This window comes from Plectropomus leopardus, chromosome 18 (genome assembly GCF_026936395.1).
Source record: "Plectropomus leopardus strain MGB_pleo_1.0 chromosome 18, ASM2693639v1, whole genome shotgun sequence".
NCBI classification, from domain to species: Eukaryota; Metazoa; Chordata; class Actinopteri; order Perciformes; family Serranidae; genus Plectropomus; species Plectropomus leopardus.
This window is the reverse complement of record NC_142193.1, coordinates 27,971,898-27,989,337: the sequence shown is the minus strand read 5'-3', so window position 1 is coordinate 27,989,337 and position 17,440 is coordinate 27,971,898. Positions and strand designations below refer to the sequence as shown.

Sequence of the window (17,440 nt, the reverse complement as noted above, 5' to 3'; positions counted from 1 at the left end):
TAAACACTGCCTGCTTTCACAAACTGCTTCAGCAGTCCATGAATAATTTTTCAAAGTAGTTCGCATTTCTGGAAATTTCTTCTTTTTTTCCTCGTACTAATGAGGAACAAGGCTGTAGAGTTTCCGTTTTACTGCCCTGCAGGAACATGGTTCACTGTAGCAGGTGTTTTCACTTAGTCTGCCTAATTAGACCTCTGCTCAGGACTGTGTGGGCTGCACACAGTGAAACTGATTGACAACCTCTCTGCTGCCATTGTTAATGCCGGACAACTTAAATGTTTTTTATTCTTATTTGTACTAAGAAATGATGGGGACAACTATTCTGGAGAATATGGGGATTTAAAAAACTAGTTGAACAATCTGTGGAGAGTTTTCTCCCTGCTGTGTTTGTCATTAGTAGTCTAAACTGAGTAGATGGACTTTGTAAGAACATTTTTGTGATAAGGGGGTGCAAAGAGTGAAATATTAAATTTTACATTTCTAATTAACTTAAGGCCAACTTTTTCCCGACATCAAACAGTCACTGATTAGGAGATCAAAGCAGAATGTTATCAATTTTATTCTGAAATTAACAGCCACAACTTCAGTTTTTTCATCACTAAATACTGGCAGTGTTGCAGAGACAGTAGTTACATGTAACAGATGTTATGTAGTTAAAGGTCCAGTGTGTAGGATTTAGGGGCAACTTTTGACAGAAAACGAAGCAAAATGCAAGAACTGAAATGCAAGTTTTAGTTCTGCAACATCACCACAAGATGCCGCTAAATCCTTCATACTAGAACTCTAAATCACAGCATTAGTGTAATTGTTATTTGTTACAGCAAAAGAATAAAATAAAATTAAATTAAATAAATAAATTCCATTTCCAGACCATAAATTGCTATTAGACTAGTTTTATACCAATAAAATGGTACTTCTGTGGCCTCTATGAAGGTTATTGTAGGTTTATATTAATTCAAGTCGAGTCAATTTTATTTATAAAATTATTTATCACAAAACACCTCAGAGGGCTTTACAGCATACGACATCCCTCTGCCCTTAGACCCTCACATCATCTAAGGAAAAACTCCCCCTAAAAAACCCTGTAACAGGAAGATCCTTCTTCCAGGACTGACTTGCAATAGATGTTGTAAATAACAATTAAATTACAATAATGACAAAAAAAGAAAGAGAAAGAGAGAGGGGAAGAGATGCAGAGCAATAATGGTCATATTACAATAGTGAAAGGTGTAAAATTACGAAATGCACTCTATGATAGCATGTGAAATACAAGTGTCTCATTTTAATTGTTTTATTTAATTGTGCTGTGTTTATGTCAATGATTGTAGTCTATTTGCAGTCAGCTGACCACAGACTGTATATAAATGTATTATTATTTATTATTATTGTACAGTCTTTGGCGTGGACCTGAAAGTACTTGTGAGTGTTTGCTGCCCTCCAGTGGTTTACAGGATGGTGGTGGCAGCGTGGAGCATCTCTCTGCAGCTGCACTGATGCTCTCTGCAGGGATGATTAGATAACAACCAAAAACTAGAAAACATCTCAGTCGCAGCAGAAATATACGGAACTGGCCTTCTGTGTTGTCGCTCACATCAAATAGTCCCAACAGCAGGCCCAAAGGCTTTACTGTCGTTTCTCTGGCAGGATGTCATCTCCTGAAAATGCTGAGTCACACAAAGGTAGGTCGATTTTTTTTTTTGTTCCAAGTTGGTAATCGGAGCAGCATTGTGCTGTTGCACTGTAGATTACAATGTCCACATAATTGTACTGAGCCAAAAAGCATTATACATAACCTTGTGAATAAGCCCATATTGTTGTGTCAGTGCTAATTTCCAATTATATGAAATAATTCTGAAATTATATTCATGCTCCTTGAAAACAGGTAACATAAAAGGTATAGCATTGTATTTTTAGATTTGAACTGCATCAAAAAATAAGCAAATTAAAGAGGGTTTTTTTTGGTAAATAAAATTAATAATTTGAGTAAATTAAATTAAAAAATAAACGTGTATAGAGCTCATAAATTGACATCTAAATAACTCAGATAACGCACTCTGAGAATATTAATTTTCCTCCTTAATGTAACTTATCCTCCTAAAATGATTAATTTAAAAACAATTATACGATACATAAAATCAAAACGTAATCCATAATTAATAAAACAGTCCAAATGTTATCTTAAATCTTTTATATTCCCTAAAATAAGCAAATTCAAAAGAGAATTTTTTTTTAATTAAAAGGAAAAAAAAGAAAATTTAAATAGGTAAAGATAACATAAAAGTGTATACTAAATAAAAGAGACAAAAAATAAATATGACTCTAAAAAATCTAAACAAAAAAGCAACTCAGACAAGGCAGTATCGGCGCATTGATTTCCTTCCTTTACCTTTTCCCTTAATGTATCTTGTCTTCTTTAAATAAGTAATTTAAAGCATCATGCCATATAAAAACAACCCAATCCATAATTTATAAATTAGCCCAAAAATTATACTAGATATTATTATTATCATTATCATTATCATTATCATTATCATTATTATTATATAAACAATAATAATATACATACTGCTGTTTGTCCACAGTCTGTGAAGCATCACCTCCCACATCAGATGCTGATCTCCTGAGGATCGTCCTGTTAGGGAGGACGGGGACGGGCAGAAGCTCCTCAGGAAACACCATCCTGGGCAGGCCGGCCTTCTGGGTCACCGTGTCGCCCTCTTCTGTCACCACACAGTCCACCAGACAGACAGCGACGGTGGACGGACGCAGCGTCTCTGTGATAGACACCCCAGGTTTCTTCCACACACGCCTGTCCCCTGAGGAAGTCATGGCAGAGGTGGGACGCTGTGTTGCCTTGTCCTCTCCGGGGCCCCACGTCTTTTTGGTGACACTACAGCTCGGCAGGTTCACGCAAGAGGAGAGGGACGCCTTAGAGTGGATCAAAGCCACATTTGGACCCGGGGCCGCCAGGTTTACCATGGTGTTGTTCACCTGCGGGGACCGGCTGCAGGACAAACGTGTCCAGGACTTCCTATCAGAGAGCGAGGAGCTGTCTGAGTTTGTCAGCAGCTGCCGCGGGGGGTATCACGTCTTTGATAACTGTGACAAGACGCCAAAACAAGTCGTGCAGCTCCTGAAGAAGATTGACAAAACCGTGGCAGACAACGGAGGCGGTTGCTATAGCAACGAGATGCTCAAGGATGCTGATAGAGTCGTCAAGGAGGCACAAGAGAGGATTCTGGGAGGACACAAGGTAGAGTCTCCAAGGAAGACAGCTGCAGATGAAGAGGAGCAAGGACCAGAGAAAAAAAGAGAAGAGGAGGAGAGGAGAAAGGAGGAGGAGGAGGCCAGAAAGAGAGCAGAGAGGCTTTTCTGGTGCGAGCTGGTGACGGCGATGGGGAAAGGTGCGGCAGAGGGGGTCGGGATCCTGGGGAAGGACGACGGGAAAGGGAAGGCTGTGAAAAAGGCGAAGGTGGTGGAAAGAGCGGCGGCTCTGGCAGCGTCGCCGCTCTCCATCACCTCGGCTGCAAAAGCAGTTGGAGGAGCTGTGAGAGAAGGGAGCAAGGTGTTATACAAACATGGAAAAACTTTCCTAAAAACACCTCATTAACCCTTTGAAACCTTCTCTTGAGTTGCTTTCAGACACCTTTCACAAGTATTTAACCCTTTGAACCCTGAGTTAATTATTATTACATATCTTTTAAAGACATGGGGAGAAAGGCAGTGGTAGGAAATGTTCCATAAATTGCAAGAAATAAACAGCCAGTGAAAAATGTCTAGGGTTTCTATAATTATCATAAATACATCTTTAAAATTATGTTGTAAAATGATTAACATTTTTAAGCATTGTTTTCTTTTTGTTGCCAATTTTCAAGTCATTTCTTTTACAAATGTCTTGCTATTTTGGAGGCAATATCTTCTTAAATTCATTATTGCCTTCCTCCGATATTTTGAAAGAAATTAGTTAGTTGACAATTTGTTCAGGTTTCAAAGGGTCAAATATTACTCTGAGTAGTAACACCTATGGTCAAAGCAGGTGTATGCAAAAGAACAAGTCACTGAGTTACATTTTTCACTAAGCATCTAATGTTATCACTCTCTGTTTAACCCTTTAAAACCTGGATCGACATCAGTTTTCTTGCATTTGGACATCTGTCGTGAGACCTTTTAAACCTGAGCAGATTGGTTTGCTTGAAACATGGAAAAAGGCAAATGGCAAGAAATATCCTGACATATTGCAGGAAATCAGTAAAAGGTAACGAGAAAAAATTATCTGAAAAGAGAGAGAAAATTAACAGCAACAAAAAAATCCAGAAAATGGTATTTATAATTATCATAATTATTTAATTAAAAAACATCCATTTCAAATAATTAGTGTTTTTCCCCCCAAAATTTCCAGTATTTAACTAATTCCTTGCCAATATTTTGGGTGACTCAGGCCAATTTGCTCTGGTTTGAAAGGATTAACATCAACACAGTGAACCAGCACTTTCATATACTGATAACAATTTGGCTAGATTTCTTACAAAACACATGGCCCAAAAATAGGCAAGAAATTAGTAAAAATTTACAAGAAACATACCTTGAAATAAGCAACAACAAAAAAGTAAAAAAAAAAACAAAAATAAAATGGCCAAACTAAAATTATTAATTAAGAAAATAACTAGCATTAATAATAATAATAATAATAATAATAAAATTATAAATGTAGTATTCTTGCCATTTTTTTATTATTTGATATCTAATAATCCCCCAGCTATTTTATAGGTAATTTTCTTTGCATCTGTTTGAGGAATATTTTGTCAGTATCAAACCAGGTTTAACTGGTTGTGTCTGATCGAGCACAAGAAAACGGATGTGGATCACGGTGTTAAAGTTTTAAATAACAGTGCATGAGTGTTTGTGTGTGTATGTGTGTGTGCACAACACAGAAAGACAAACATCCTGGTGTGTTGCATTCCACGTGGATTGTTAACAAAGAAAACACAGTCACACCCTCCGACTGAGATATTTCACACGTTATAATAAAGGTAATGTCATAAAAATGGTGTGCAATTCAACTTACTGTGACCAAAAACAGGTTAATCTTTTACAGAAATTCAACACGCTCTTCTGCTATTTCCCCCATTTTTTATCCTCGACGACACAACTAAAGTTTAGTCAAACAAACCCAGAAAACATTTGATGGACTAAAACATTGCAGCAGTTATCTGTTCTATCTTTGGCTTCATTTAAGACATGACAACATGTTTAGCCCTTTTTATCTCCAATACATTGAAATATAAAAGATGACAATTAAAAGAAAATAGAAAAAGTAACATACTTAGCCAAGGAGAAAAGAAATTGTTTGCAAATAGTACAGCAAGCTATTCAAGGAGTGTCTAACAGTACAGAACCAAAAAGAGGAAGAAGACACTTTGCGAAAGCTGTACAGATTTCAAAAGCTCGAGGCAAATTTGCAATATTAGGTTATTTAAATAAAACTGCCGACTGGAAGAGTATGAAGTACACTTTAAAAAAAATTTACAATATTTGTTATTATCATCAGGCAAGACTGAGATTGTAAAACATGGTGGTGTTTTGATAAAATGTAGGAAGTGTTGACATAAAACTCTTACAGCTTTAAAGGATAATTATTTTTAGACCTGGACTCTATTTACCTATGGTTTTGTGTTTTAAGTGACTAATGGGAATATTTTTTTTAAATCTGTCTAACAAAGTTAGGGAAAGGATTTTGCAGAGATAGACCTTTTTCTTACAGAATAAGCTCCTTTTGTTTATCTAGAAACAGCCCAGAAATCACTATTTCCAAACCCACCAGACTCCATGCAAATAAGCTATCATTTTATCCTTTGTAAAGCACACTTCATTCAAAGTCGACAGAAATAAACTAAAAACTCACAAAAGCTGTCTTTGTTAAACTGTGGAAAGACAATCAGCATCTCTGGTTAGGTTGAAATTAACCCTTAATTCACCCAGTCTGGCAAGTCTGGAAATATTGATTTTGATGACATTTCTGGCTAAATAAAAAGGATCTTACTTTGTAGGGATCCCTTCCATAATATCAGACACTTAGGATAACAATCTGAGTCTATCAGTGGCAAAAACAAGCACTTTTAATGGACGTACGCTGATGTGCACAAATGCCCCAATTTATGCCACTGCTGACTGCAGCGCTGTTTCTCAATACTGGACCAATTTCAAAAACTGTTGCTTCCATCAGTCACTTTAGACCTGGCATTAACATGTGTTTCGCTAAGCCTAACAAAAGGGGACGGCCAAGACACATCGCCATTTGCACCTTTGTCTATCATGCGTCTCCAGCTGACCACCTGTGTTCAAATTTTGGACCAGGTATTACGTCTGCACTTTCGCTGGCTGCCCTGAAGTGTGCTTGGTACTAATGTAAGCAGTTGTTTTAGTGCAGATGGAGATCTCGCTGTCTGCAGAATTCAACATGTCTCAATATATTAGAAGAAAAACGAGGGATGGTCACACAACAATTCGTCAGACTTGACATAAATATTGGGAAATTACATATCATTAATGCGCCGTCACTGAAACAACCACAATGTCATGCACTGATGACTACGTCCTCGTCAAAGACGCATCAGGATGGTGTTAGTGTTTATACTACAATAGATACGTAGTCAAATCCGTCCCAGACCACCACAGCAGGTGATCACCTGAGACGCATGTTAAAACCAGGTCTAAACAGGGTATTTGACACAAAAACAATGGAAAATATGGTCCAAGTTGAAAAATCTGAGTTACCCTTTAACTCCGTAAACACTGGCTCTGATGCTACATACAATCAACAAGATTTACAATTTTGTGGATTCAGCGTTGTAACGTCTCCAGAGCCAAAGTCTAAAAAGGAAAGTAAAGACAAACAGTCTCCATAGTGTTACTCACTTGCCTGAATTTAAGTTCCACATGCACAACAGGGACACCTTTCCAGTGTCACATCTGCATCTTAAAAAGAAAAAAAACAACTCAAACATACATCACAAACCTCGACAACACAGCATGTATGCGCACATACATACACACACAAAGTACCAATCACACGTCAATCTCAAGAGGTGCACACAGTTTGGTCTACAGAGTTACGTCAGACCATGAGTCCCATCGCTAAATACATGTACAGTTGAAGGGCAAGGTCTGCGTCCAGGTGCTGAGCTGTAGCAGGCACAGATGGGAGGAGGAACAGCACAGACGTCTGTTTTAAACGGGCATCGGCAGGCTCATCTTTGCTCTTCCTTGAAGCACTGCAGACACGTAGAGGACAAAGAGGGTGAACAAAGTAGGCATGACAAGTGAGTTTGCTTTTAAAATCCTCCAAAATAATACTTTTCATGCTTTGTTTACCAGGTGAGATAACGTCAGATTCATACTCTTTTTTCAATTGTTTTAACTGCTGCCAAGAATGATACTTAACTTCATAATAAAGCAGAAAAAAAAACAAACCAGCAACACAGCAGATGAGACTCTTTACAGAATACAATAGATTTTCTCGTAAGCACAACAAACATGCATACAAAACACATATAAACCCTATAATTTAACTTCAGAAAAGAGCTCTCAGAATAAAATATACGGCTGGCTATCGTCAATCTACTAATACATTTTTTTATAGGATCCTTAAAATTTCTAGATATTGTAACACTTTTTCCTGTTTTTGTTTTAAATTGTTTTAATTCAGAGAGGGACCTTTTTTTTTAATATGTAAAGTGAGAACCAACATAAAATACATGTGTTTCAGTTTTGGGAATCAAATTATAGGTATGGACTCAGTGCTGAGTTTAAACTGTCTTGCTCTGCGTTGAGCTTTAAAAAAAGCTTAAAATATAAATGACCGCAGATTATAATGTAAAATAATTGAGGATTATAATTCAGCCTTGGGCTTCAGCCTATTCCTTTTTCAATTATTGACTGAGAAAATATGTTTCTCATGATGTACATAACGGAAAAAAATGATTCATTAATTTCCAGCCTAGTTGTCTGACTGATGCATGTTCAGTAAATTAATTAGTTATCAAGATTTCATTATCAATAAAATGTCTTTGTCAATTATAGAGGAAAAAATCCAAAAATGTGTGCATTTACATACACTTAATTAAAATGTATTCTGTTTTATACCAGAACAAATGTAATGTAATGTAACTGTGTAATTCATAATAAGCATTTTTCATTATTGTTATATTGTTTTTGATGTCTGTAGTTGATCTTACCAGTCTTATTGTTTTATATTTGTGTACATATAATACTTTGTAATTTCTACAGCCATTTTGCTGTCTTTAAATATTATTTATTTGTGTGCCATTTGTTTAGATTTTTACAGCACTTTGGTCAACTGCAGTTGTTTTATAAGGTGCTATATAAATAATCTTGATTTGATATTTCATAGATGATGATGATCAATAACTCAAGATAAGTCAAAATACCAGCAGCACCTCTATAAATTAGGCATCTGGCTGAGGCGTCTCCTTCTGTCCTAAAGAGCTTTTCACTGAATCGTCCCTCTTTACTCACCCCTTGTGACGTAAAGGTAGAAGAAATCGCAGTAGAAGATGGTCTGCACGACGCCAGACACCACGGCGATCTGGTCGAAGAAGCCCTCTGTGTGGTAACGCCACACCCAGTTGGCGATGTAGAGGGCTCTGTACAGTCCGAGGAAGAACAAGTAGTGGGTGGTGATGGACTCGGCCTCGCCGGTCTTCGTGATCATGAAGAGCTGCGGCATTATGGCCACCGCCTCCAGGAAGATGGAGAAGGTCCACAAGATCTGGATGGAATCAGGAGACGGGAGAACCGTGACTTAAATTTAACTCTTAAAACTGAGGTGTTTATGTCTTTATGCAACATTAATAAAAACTGAACTCAAAGCTTCAGTGTGTAGGATTTAGGGGGATGTATTGGCAGAAATGAAATATGGTATAAGTCTGATTTTTTTTGTGTCTGATCACCTGAAAATAAGAATTTTTGCGTTTTTCTTACTTTAGAATGAGAAGTTCATATCTACAGAGGGACCCGGTCCTCGTCCACAGAGACCACCATGTTTCCACAGTAGCCAGAACAGACAACCAAACTCTGGCTCTGGATTGGGCTGTTTGCACTTTCACAGCCACATTTAGGCAAGAACGGCCCACTTAAAACAGACTACAAAAGTCTTTCCTTTATGCAATAAAAAAGAATCGGCCTTCATATGATAACATTGTGAAATCCTCGTGTTCACAGATCAAAAAAAACCCCAACTGAAAATGCTGTAGCCCTGACTGATCTTATGATACTTCAACTTTTCTGCAACTGGGCCCAAATCCATTGAAGATACTGTCTGTGTGCTTATTTACCTCCAGTGGGTTGAAGGCATAGTTTTCCAGGAAGGACAGCCCGATGACTGGCACCAACAGGAACTCTACACGAAACGTGTCGTTGTCGGAGTCGTACGAGTTTCTGAAGCGCATGTAGATGAGGTACACAGTGGCGTAGGACAGAGACAGGAACACCACCTGAGAGCAGAGTAGAATATTGATTATATATTGGCTATAAAAGTCCATGGTTGATTGACAGATTGACAAAATAAAATCTATATTAAAAACTACAACAATAAATAATGTGCTGATAAATACAGTAAAAAAAAAAAGGCCCCCGAGTCTTTAAGTATCATACAGGAAACATTTGGAGAAAAATTTTGGATTTCAAACTAGTTTATGGGACATGGCTTGTCTAAGTGAGGACAAAATGAATCACCCTAACTTGGTGTCTCAGCAGCCGTTTAGTAAGAACAGTGTGTTTTCATGTGGGTCAGGTTAAAGGTCACAGTATTTGTGAAACTACGTTATCGACACGTACCTTCATGATCGTGTTGTAGGGTGAGATGAAGACAGTGAACAAGTCGAGGTACCTGGTGGTGAAGACAAGTGCAAACAGCACCTGAGATTTTCCAGAGATGCCTGAAAAGAGAGAGAGAGAGATTAAAGAATGAGTTTAACCCTTCAAAACCTGGCTCAAAATCACTTTCCCTGAGCAGTATGTAAATCTTTGAACTCTGAGAAAATCAGTTTGTTTTCAAACAACATGGGGAAAAAGGCAATAAGCAACCTGCAAAAAGTGTCCTGCATATTTCAAGAAATTAGATTTAGAAAATGATTTTTTTTTAAGAGCTAGTGAAAAATTCCCAATTTTCTTTATCGCCCTTTCTTCATTCCTTCATTTTTTTTTATTTTTTATTTTTTTTTTTTTACAAATTTCTTGCTTATTTCTGGGTCATTCCTTCTTAAGTTGCTCATTGCCTTCTGCCAATGTATTTGAATGAGATCAAGCCAGTTACGTGCAGTCAAACACACATGACCACTACTTGAATTCAGATGCCTGTCACTGGCATTTAAACCTTTGAAATCTGAGAAAATTGGTAAAAGGTGACAAGGTGATGATCTAAAAAAATAACTGTGGTGGTTTGTTAAATGTTATCAAAAAATAGGGGGGAAATGTCCAGTAAATTGTATATGTAACTACATTAATTTTATGTTTAAACCAATACTACAGAAAAAAGGGGGGAAACATATTAAATTAATTCTAAATATTATTCTTTTGGCAGCTTTTTGAGGTCATTTTCACTTCTATTTTACCCTTTTTTTAAACAAAATTTTCTTATAACGTTTTTCTTTCTTTCCCTTTCTTAACTAATTTCTTGCAAATTTCTTGGGCTTGTCACTTTCTTCTCGTGTTTTTGAGAGAAATCAAGCCACCTTGCTTAGGTTTCAAAGGGTTAACAGCAAAAGAGGACAACCATGCAGCAGATTTAGTTTGTTTTAAAGACCCATGCTGCTGTGTAATAGGTGGAGCAGGCTGCAGATTGATTAGTTAACATTGCCACGTCGCGTCAACTCCTGCAGAACCCCTCATCAGTATGCAAACATCCTCCATGAACTTTAATATCTACAAAATACCCTCTGCTGTATCTATACTATCTATACAGTAAAGCTGCATGCACACTGCTGCAGAGACGCAGAGCTGCGGGTTTAAAAAGTGCAGAGATGTCAGCCTACCAGCGCAGGATTTGGACTTCCATATCTTCAGTAACAGGATAAGGATAGCCACCAAATGTGACACGTCACCCGCCAGACGAAAAACATTCATTTTGGATCCGCGTCGTTAACAAAACCTTTAAAAAAACAACTTCTCACAGGCCTGGCACGTCCTGAAGAGACCGGAGTTTAGCCACAAAAAGCTCCGCAAATGCAAAAAAGAAAAACAAGACGTTAAAAGGCTAATAAGAAGCTAACAGCTAACAGCTAAACAGGGCGTGTTTGGTAGCTTTTTGGCTCGTTATCGAAACGTATGCAGAGAAATAGATAAAATGTCCACAGAGATCACTCATAAACTCTGCTGAGGGTGAAGAGGTCCGGGAGGAAAGTTGTTACAGAGGAGGTGACGTGGCTGACAGCTCGGACAGCAGTATGTAGCATCAAGCTAAGGAAATGTAGCATTTTCCGGTTCTGATTTTTCAAAGTAAAATCCTCCTATTGTCATTTTTTTTCTCTCGTTTTTTAAATTTTCTTTCTTTCTTGGTTTATCTTTATTTTCTGTAACTTGTACTGATTTCTTGTTAATTGTAGGCCATTTATTATTAAGTTGGTCATTGCCTTTATAATTAAAAAAAAAAACTTCCACACCAGACTCACCAACTACTAAATTAGGCAAAAAAAACAAAACAAAAAAACAATAGTACAATGTGCATACAATGATTACAAAAATAGTCACAAATCAGGTTTAAAATCATTCAAAATATCCTTTGTCGACCAGAATTATTTTTTTTTTTTAAAAAAAAAAAAAAAAAAAAAGAGTTCACTGAAGGATCCCACACATGCACACAATTTTCCTTCTTAAACCACACATATTACAAAATTGGATACCAGGTCAAGGGATACCTAACCAAACTTTCAAATTCAAGATGTGATCTCAACAGAAATTTGTGCAATGGTAGAAATCTTTATCTGCATGAATTTCGAGTTTTTCTGACTATTGCAAGCATACATTTTGCCTCTTGAATGTTTTTTTTTTTTAGTTTTATTCGGAAATCAAAATCCCACATTTCCTGGTAGTGCTTGACTTTCTCTGTCTAACTTGACACTAATTATTTAACTACTGGTACATCCTCAAGAAGTTCAGCCCAACAGATGGCGACAGGCTGCAGGCAATAAGGAATCAGGACACAAATCTTTTCAAATGATTGAAAAAGATTTGAACTTGATTTGTGTTTTTCATTAATTATATTCAGATTTGTTTCCATTTTCCAGTATCAGATTACTGTCGTTTGATCCACGAGCATGAGCAGATTTTAAAATAATAACAATTATAATAATAATAACTTTATTTATATACTGTAGCACCTTTAATAAAAAGTTGTTTACAAAGTGCTTTGACAGAAAAAGCAAAAGGCAGAAACTCAGGGAATAATAAAAATAGACATCAACAATTATGCCAAACAGAGAAAGGTGTAGGACAGTCAAGTAAAAAGGCCAGAACAAAATGCGTATAGGAAAGGTCAACAAGAATAAAGCAAATTCAGATGGATGATAAAAACAGATAGAACAAGTAGACACACACCGATATGTAACTATGTACCTGCTGAGACGTTATAAACATAATTAAATGTAATCAGAAATTGTAATAAAATAAAAATGTAAAAATGTAACAATACGATCATAATGAAATGAGTCAAACTGATTCAGTAAATGGATTTCATAGTAATTGTTTCACAATAGACGATGACTAATTGTCTGTAACAGATTGTAATTTGAAAACATCTCATCCCACACATGCAAAGATGACTTGAGTCTTTTCCAGCTGTCTGATAAACAGTTTCACGTTATTCTCATTTAAATGAGAAGTCTTTAGAATAAAACTTTTTGTCGAAGGCGAATAGAATAATACGTCTTAAGGTAAATGCCACAGCAACAAACTTTAATTTTTGATGCTAAAATAATATCATCCCGAAACTTTTTTTATCCACTGAGGGCTTGTATGTACTCATGCTTTCTAGTGTTTTAAAATACTTTCCACCCTCTCTGTCTTCACTATCTTTTTGTACATCCGCCTCCCTTTCCTCCTATATCTGAATGTTAAAGCCTAAAACCACTTGCCCTCAATTTCTCATCACTCTGTCTCGCCTCCTATCAAATCCCACCGTCTCCACCTCCTCCTCCGTCCTCCCTCTTAATCCACAAACTGCATCTGAATCCTGGCATCTTACACGTCCTCTTCCCTGCATCCTACTCTTATGTTTGATGCCGAAAAATCAGCACAGGGCACCTGAGATTACAGAGGAAATGCTGTCAGCCTACTTAGACTGCATCTGTGGTGGTGCAGAGAAGTGAGGAGGCGCCGCACACCAACGGACTGCTTCTTTATGCACCCCTGAAGCATCAAGAACCTGGACCCTTTTTCTGAGGTTGTTCAAGCTGAGGAGGCAAGGCCGGATCTATGCATGGCCATGAGGGGCAGTGCCCCCCCAGATGCTCCACCTGCCCCACTAACACCAAACATAGGCATCTTTTTCCCCGAAAAACTCTCACTTTGAGTGGTAATTGTCACAAAAGAGAAAATATTCAACTTGTCCATGTGTTTCTAGGATTTTAAGACATTTTTAGGATTTTTGGACATTTCTAGGATTTTAAGACATTTTTAGGATTTTAGGACATTTCTAGGATTTTAAGATGTTTTTAGGGCATTTCTAGGATATTGTAATGTTTTTAGGATTGTAGGACATTTCTAGGATTTTTTAACATTTCTAGTATGATAAGACATTTCTAGGATTTTAGAATGTTTGTAGGATTTTAGGACCTTTCTAGTATTTTTTGGACATTTCTAGACGTTTATAGGATTTTAGGACATTTTTAGGATTTTTCTAGGATTTAAGGGTATTTCTAGACGTTTCTAGTATTTTAGTACATTTCTAGACATTTCTAGGATTTTAGGATATTTCTTGAACTTTAGGAAATTTCTTGGATTTCAGGACATTTCTAGGATTTTCTGACATTTAGGTCTTAGGACCTCAGCCAGGGCCTGCAGGTGATCCTCCACTGGCACTTTTTAAATAAACAAGCTCTATTTTGATGCTTTTAAAAAATGCAACCTGGTTCCTTATGTACACTAAAAATACAAAAACAATGCCCATTGTGAATCACTTAATTTTTATTGTGAATTAGAAAATAGTTGGGGGGCCACATTTTGCTGATGGGCCTGAACTTGAGTATCACTGCTATAGTGCATAAAAAGGCACAAAATTAAACTTGTTTATCAAATGGCTTTGGATAAAAACATAAAACAGCTCAGCATACATGCCTAAAGATGAGCTCATATTACCCACTAACATCTCTCACTGTCCTCCCATTGAAAGCGGTCTAGAACCGGGCCTGTTAAGGAGGAAAAAGAAATAGACAATTAAGTACCAAATATGTAATAAAACAATGCTTTATCTTCCTATGGGTGATTTATTCCAGACAAATTAACATTAGAGGACATCTTCTGGACAGAGATGACCCATATGTCCAGTATGCTACCTTAATAAGCGTGTGCTGAGCAAAAGGTCATGGGAACTAATCTGACACCCAGGCCTGATTAGTAGCTATTAATACATACACACAGTACGGTCTGCCCCGGGGAATCCGTCTGCCTTGTCATTTCCTCCTCAGATGTTGGACTGAGTGACTGTCTGATCTGTCTGTCTGCAACCCCAGATCTCCATTTATCCCATCATACACACCATCTTACATCTTTTTTTTAACTGATATTTTTAGTTAGTTTCTGAAAACCACAATCGCTGTTGAGCAAAGGCTCCTCTAAGCTGTGAGTGCTGACACTACAGCTGCAAAGGCTGTGATTACCTATGAAACCAGACTTATGGTAATTAATAGGTAGGCCTGTAATCATTTTGATAGTCATGCAGAGTTCATTTTAACCACCTGGAGTTTCTTTTAATGCTTGTGTACTCTCACTTTTGTCAAACTCTGTGGTTTCTTACCTTTTTCCTTTAGAAAGCTCTTTTCTATCCTTAAGTAAACTGACGACCCCTATGACATATTTAATGAATTTTCCGATTATATTCAATGCACAACAAAAACAAAAGTACTGAGCAAATGATAAACTGTACATTTACCCGAATAGTGAAGAAATGACGGCAGGAAGTTTGTGTAAAAACAACGATTTGGATGAATTTTCAGCCGATTATTTCCTATAAATTTTGCATCAAAGATGAGTTTTTCTGATATCGTATTAACTTTTGATACACTTCTCTGTCTGTATTATGTTTTGTTTTGTTGATTTTTTAAACATTTTTTATTTTAACAATCATACTGATGTTCCAGGACAGTGTGTCAATTTACAGCTGTCAAATGCATTGTGTCTTGAGCAAGGTGCAGGCCATTCTCAATTCACAAGAAATGTACAGGTTTTTTTAGATGCATACACTCATTTTCAAATTAAACTTAAAACGTTGCTTAAACACCATGTCCTTTCTTGTGCAACACAAGCACATTGTTAGGTTTAAAAAAAAAAATAACATCACGTTTTGGAACAATCCACAATAATAATATCTGGATCCAATAATCATAATATCTGGACATTTTCCCTATTTTTTAAAAAATTATTATTAACTTCTAATAATTTCTCCCTCTCTCTGTCTGTCTTTTGCAGGGCTACTTTTCAGGTCATTTTCTTGTCACCTTATTTCATGCAATTTGTGACGCATCTCTTCCAAAGTTGATCAATGCCTTTTTAGTCATGTTTAAAAATGTTTTTACAAAATCAAACCAATTTTCCAGGTTTCAAAGTTTTAACTATTGATTGTTTGCAGCTACCCTAAAGAATCAACAGTATAATCAAATTCCTGAAATTAAGTTGGGGCTTTTAATTTTGTGCCACCCCAAGATTTCCAGTGGCCCCATCTGGACACCCCTATGAAAAAAATCTGTGGGCAGCACTGGTGATGTTGCAGCTCTTGGGTATAATTCTTGCCTCTTTTTAGCTTGAGCATGGCTACAACTGTTCTGAATTAGGCTCCAGTGTCTCCTAACACTACTCACTCAGTTGTTGTCATGTTTAACTGACCCTTGAACATATCTCATCTTGTCATCCTCAGCAGCAGAACTCAAACAGACATCGTTCACAAGTGTTATTCCCTTTATTATATGCATGTTACCCCCTAAAGCTTTCTGTTTGCCTCACTGTTGCTGTTACTTACAGAGCTGTGTCTCCATCCGCCCCCTCGTTCCTCCTCTGTGTATTTGTCATATGGGCAGATGCACACCCACATTCCTGTTCAGAGAGAGAATTTGAAAAGAGGTAACCCTCTGCTCTATAATTTAAAAGAGAGAGGCAGAGGGAGAGCAAGAGGTAGGGAACGATGAGGGGGCTAAAGGGGAGCTGTGGGTGAGGGCAGGAGGCGAGAGGGGTGGTTTCCATAGCAACTGTTTTGCTGTACTCATATTTCATACAGACATGTGGATTCTGGATGAAGGAATCTAAATTAAATTGGAAAATGTCTCTTGGAGGTCTTTCTATAGAACATAATGAGACTGTGTCAATCTTTATTAACACACAGAACGCTCCGCTCCCATTCTCCACCGGTGTCTCCGCCAGTGTCTCCACCGGGGTCCGCTCCGCTCTCATTCTTGGCCGGTGTGTCCACCACTGTCTGCCTCACTCCCATTCTCCGCTGGTGTCTGCCTCGCTCCCATTCTTCACCTTTGTCCCCACCGGTGTCAGCTCTGCTCTTATTCTCTGCCGGTGTCTCCGCCAATGTCCACTCCGCTCTCATTGTCTGCCCGTGTCTCCACCGGTGTCTCTGCCGGTGTGCACTCCACTCTCATTCTCCGCTGGTGTCTCTGCTGGTGTCCCCGCTGGTGTCCGCTCCGCTCTCATTCTCTGCTGGTGTCTCCCCCCATGTCCACTCTGCTGCACCACAGCACTACCAGTTAAAGTGCAATTCACCACAAAATGACACAAGTGCTGCGTAACTGTGTTGGCATTTATGTGTTAACAAAGCTGTGGAGTTTGGAGTAAATGTAACAGAGATTATATTCATGAGCCAATGTAAGAGTCCTGCATGCTATTGTAATCATCACGATGATTCACAGCTTCAAACTATGATGGCAACTCAACCACTTTATTTCTGAGCCCCCATGTTTTCTTTTGTCTCCCACCTGTTGCAGTATCATCTGTGTTGTTCCTCGAAGAGAGTTAGCCTAGAAATCATGACTCAAACGCGCGCTCGCTTTGCTTACATGAACACATCAAACATTATTCAACACCTACACATGCTTAGAGTGCACAGACAATGTGGCAGCCCCACTATGGTCTCATCTCCTATCCCTTTCTCTCTTTCTTTTATCCACTTCTCTCCTCTCCTCTCCTCGCCTCATCCCTCCCTCCCTCC

The 17,440-nt window shown here is 37.8% G+C and overlaps 2 protein-coding genes across 2 annotated transcripts; one reads left to right on the top strand and one right to left on the bottom strand.

The window, feature by feature from the left end:
- Nucleotides 1-132: 132 nt before the first annotated feature.
- Nucleotides 133-4,856, top strand: LOC121957283 (GTPase IMAP family member 9). Its single transcript, XM_088091223.1, has 2 exons — nt 133-1,679; nt 2,583-4,856. The coding sequence occupies exons 1-2, from the start codon at nt 1,646-1,648 to the stop codon at nt 3,608-3,610; spliced, it is 1,062 nt and encodes a 353-aa protein (XP_087947349.1). The 5' UTR covers nt 133-1,645; the 3' UTR covers nt 3,611-4,856.
- Nucleotides 4,857-5,003: 147 nt separating this feature from the next.
- kdelr3 (KDEL endoplasmic reticulum protein retention receptor 3) lies at nt 5,004-11,474 on the bottom strand. Its single transcript, XM_042505603.2, has 5 exons — nt 11,052-11,474; nt 9,856-9,956; nt 9,354-9,512; nt 8,536-8,788; nt 5,004-7,271 (listed from the first exon to the last, which is right to left on the bottom strand). The coding sequence occupies exons 1-5, from the start codon at nt 11,140-11,142 to the stop codon at nt 7,228-7,230; spliced, it is 648 nt and encodes a 215-aa protein (XP_042361537.1). The 5' UTR covers nt 11,143-11,474; the 3' UTR covers nt 5,004-7,227.
- Between the last annotated feature and the right edge of the window lie 5,966 nt (nt 11,475-17,440).

Bases quoted from the DNA above. Each gene is read 5' to 3' on its own strand.
- LOC121957283 (XM_088091223.1), top strand. From the start codon at position 1,646: ATGTCATCTCCTGAAAATGCTGAGTCACACAAAG. The intron at 1,680-2,582 runs GTAGGTCGATTT...GTTTGTCCACAG, and splicing joins AAATGCTGAGTCACACAAAG to TCTGTGAAGCATCACCTCCC.
- kdelr3 (XM_042505603.2), bottom strand. From the start codon at position 11,142: ATGAATGTTTTTCGTCTGGCGGGTGACGTGTCACATTTGGTGGCTATC. The intron at 9,957-11,051 runs GTAGGCTGACAT...CTCTCTTTTCAG, and splicing joins GAAGTCCAAATCCTGCGCTG to GCATCTCTGGAAAATCTCAG. The intron at 7,272-8,535 runs GTGAGTAAAGAG...ACGTGTCTGCAG, and splicing joins CTACCTTTACGTCACAAGGG to TGCTTCAAGGAAGAGCAAAG.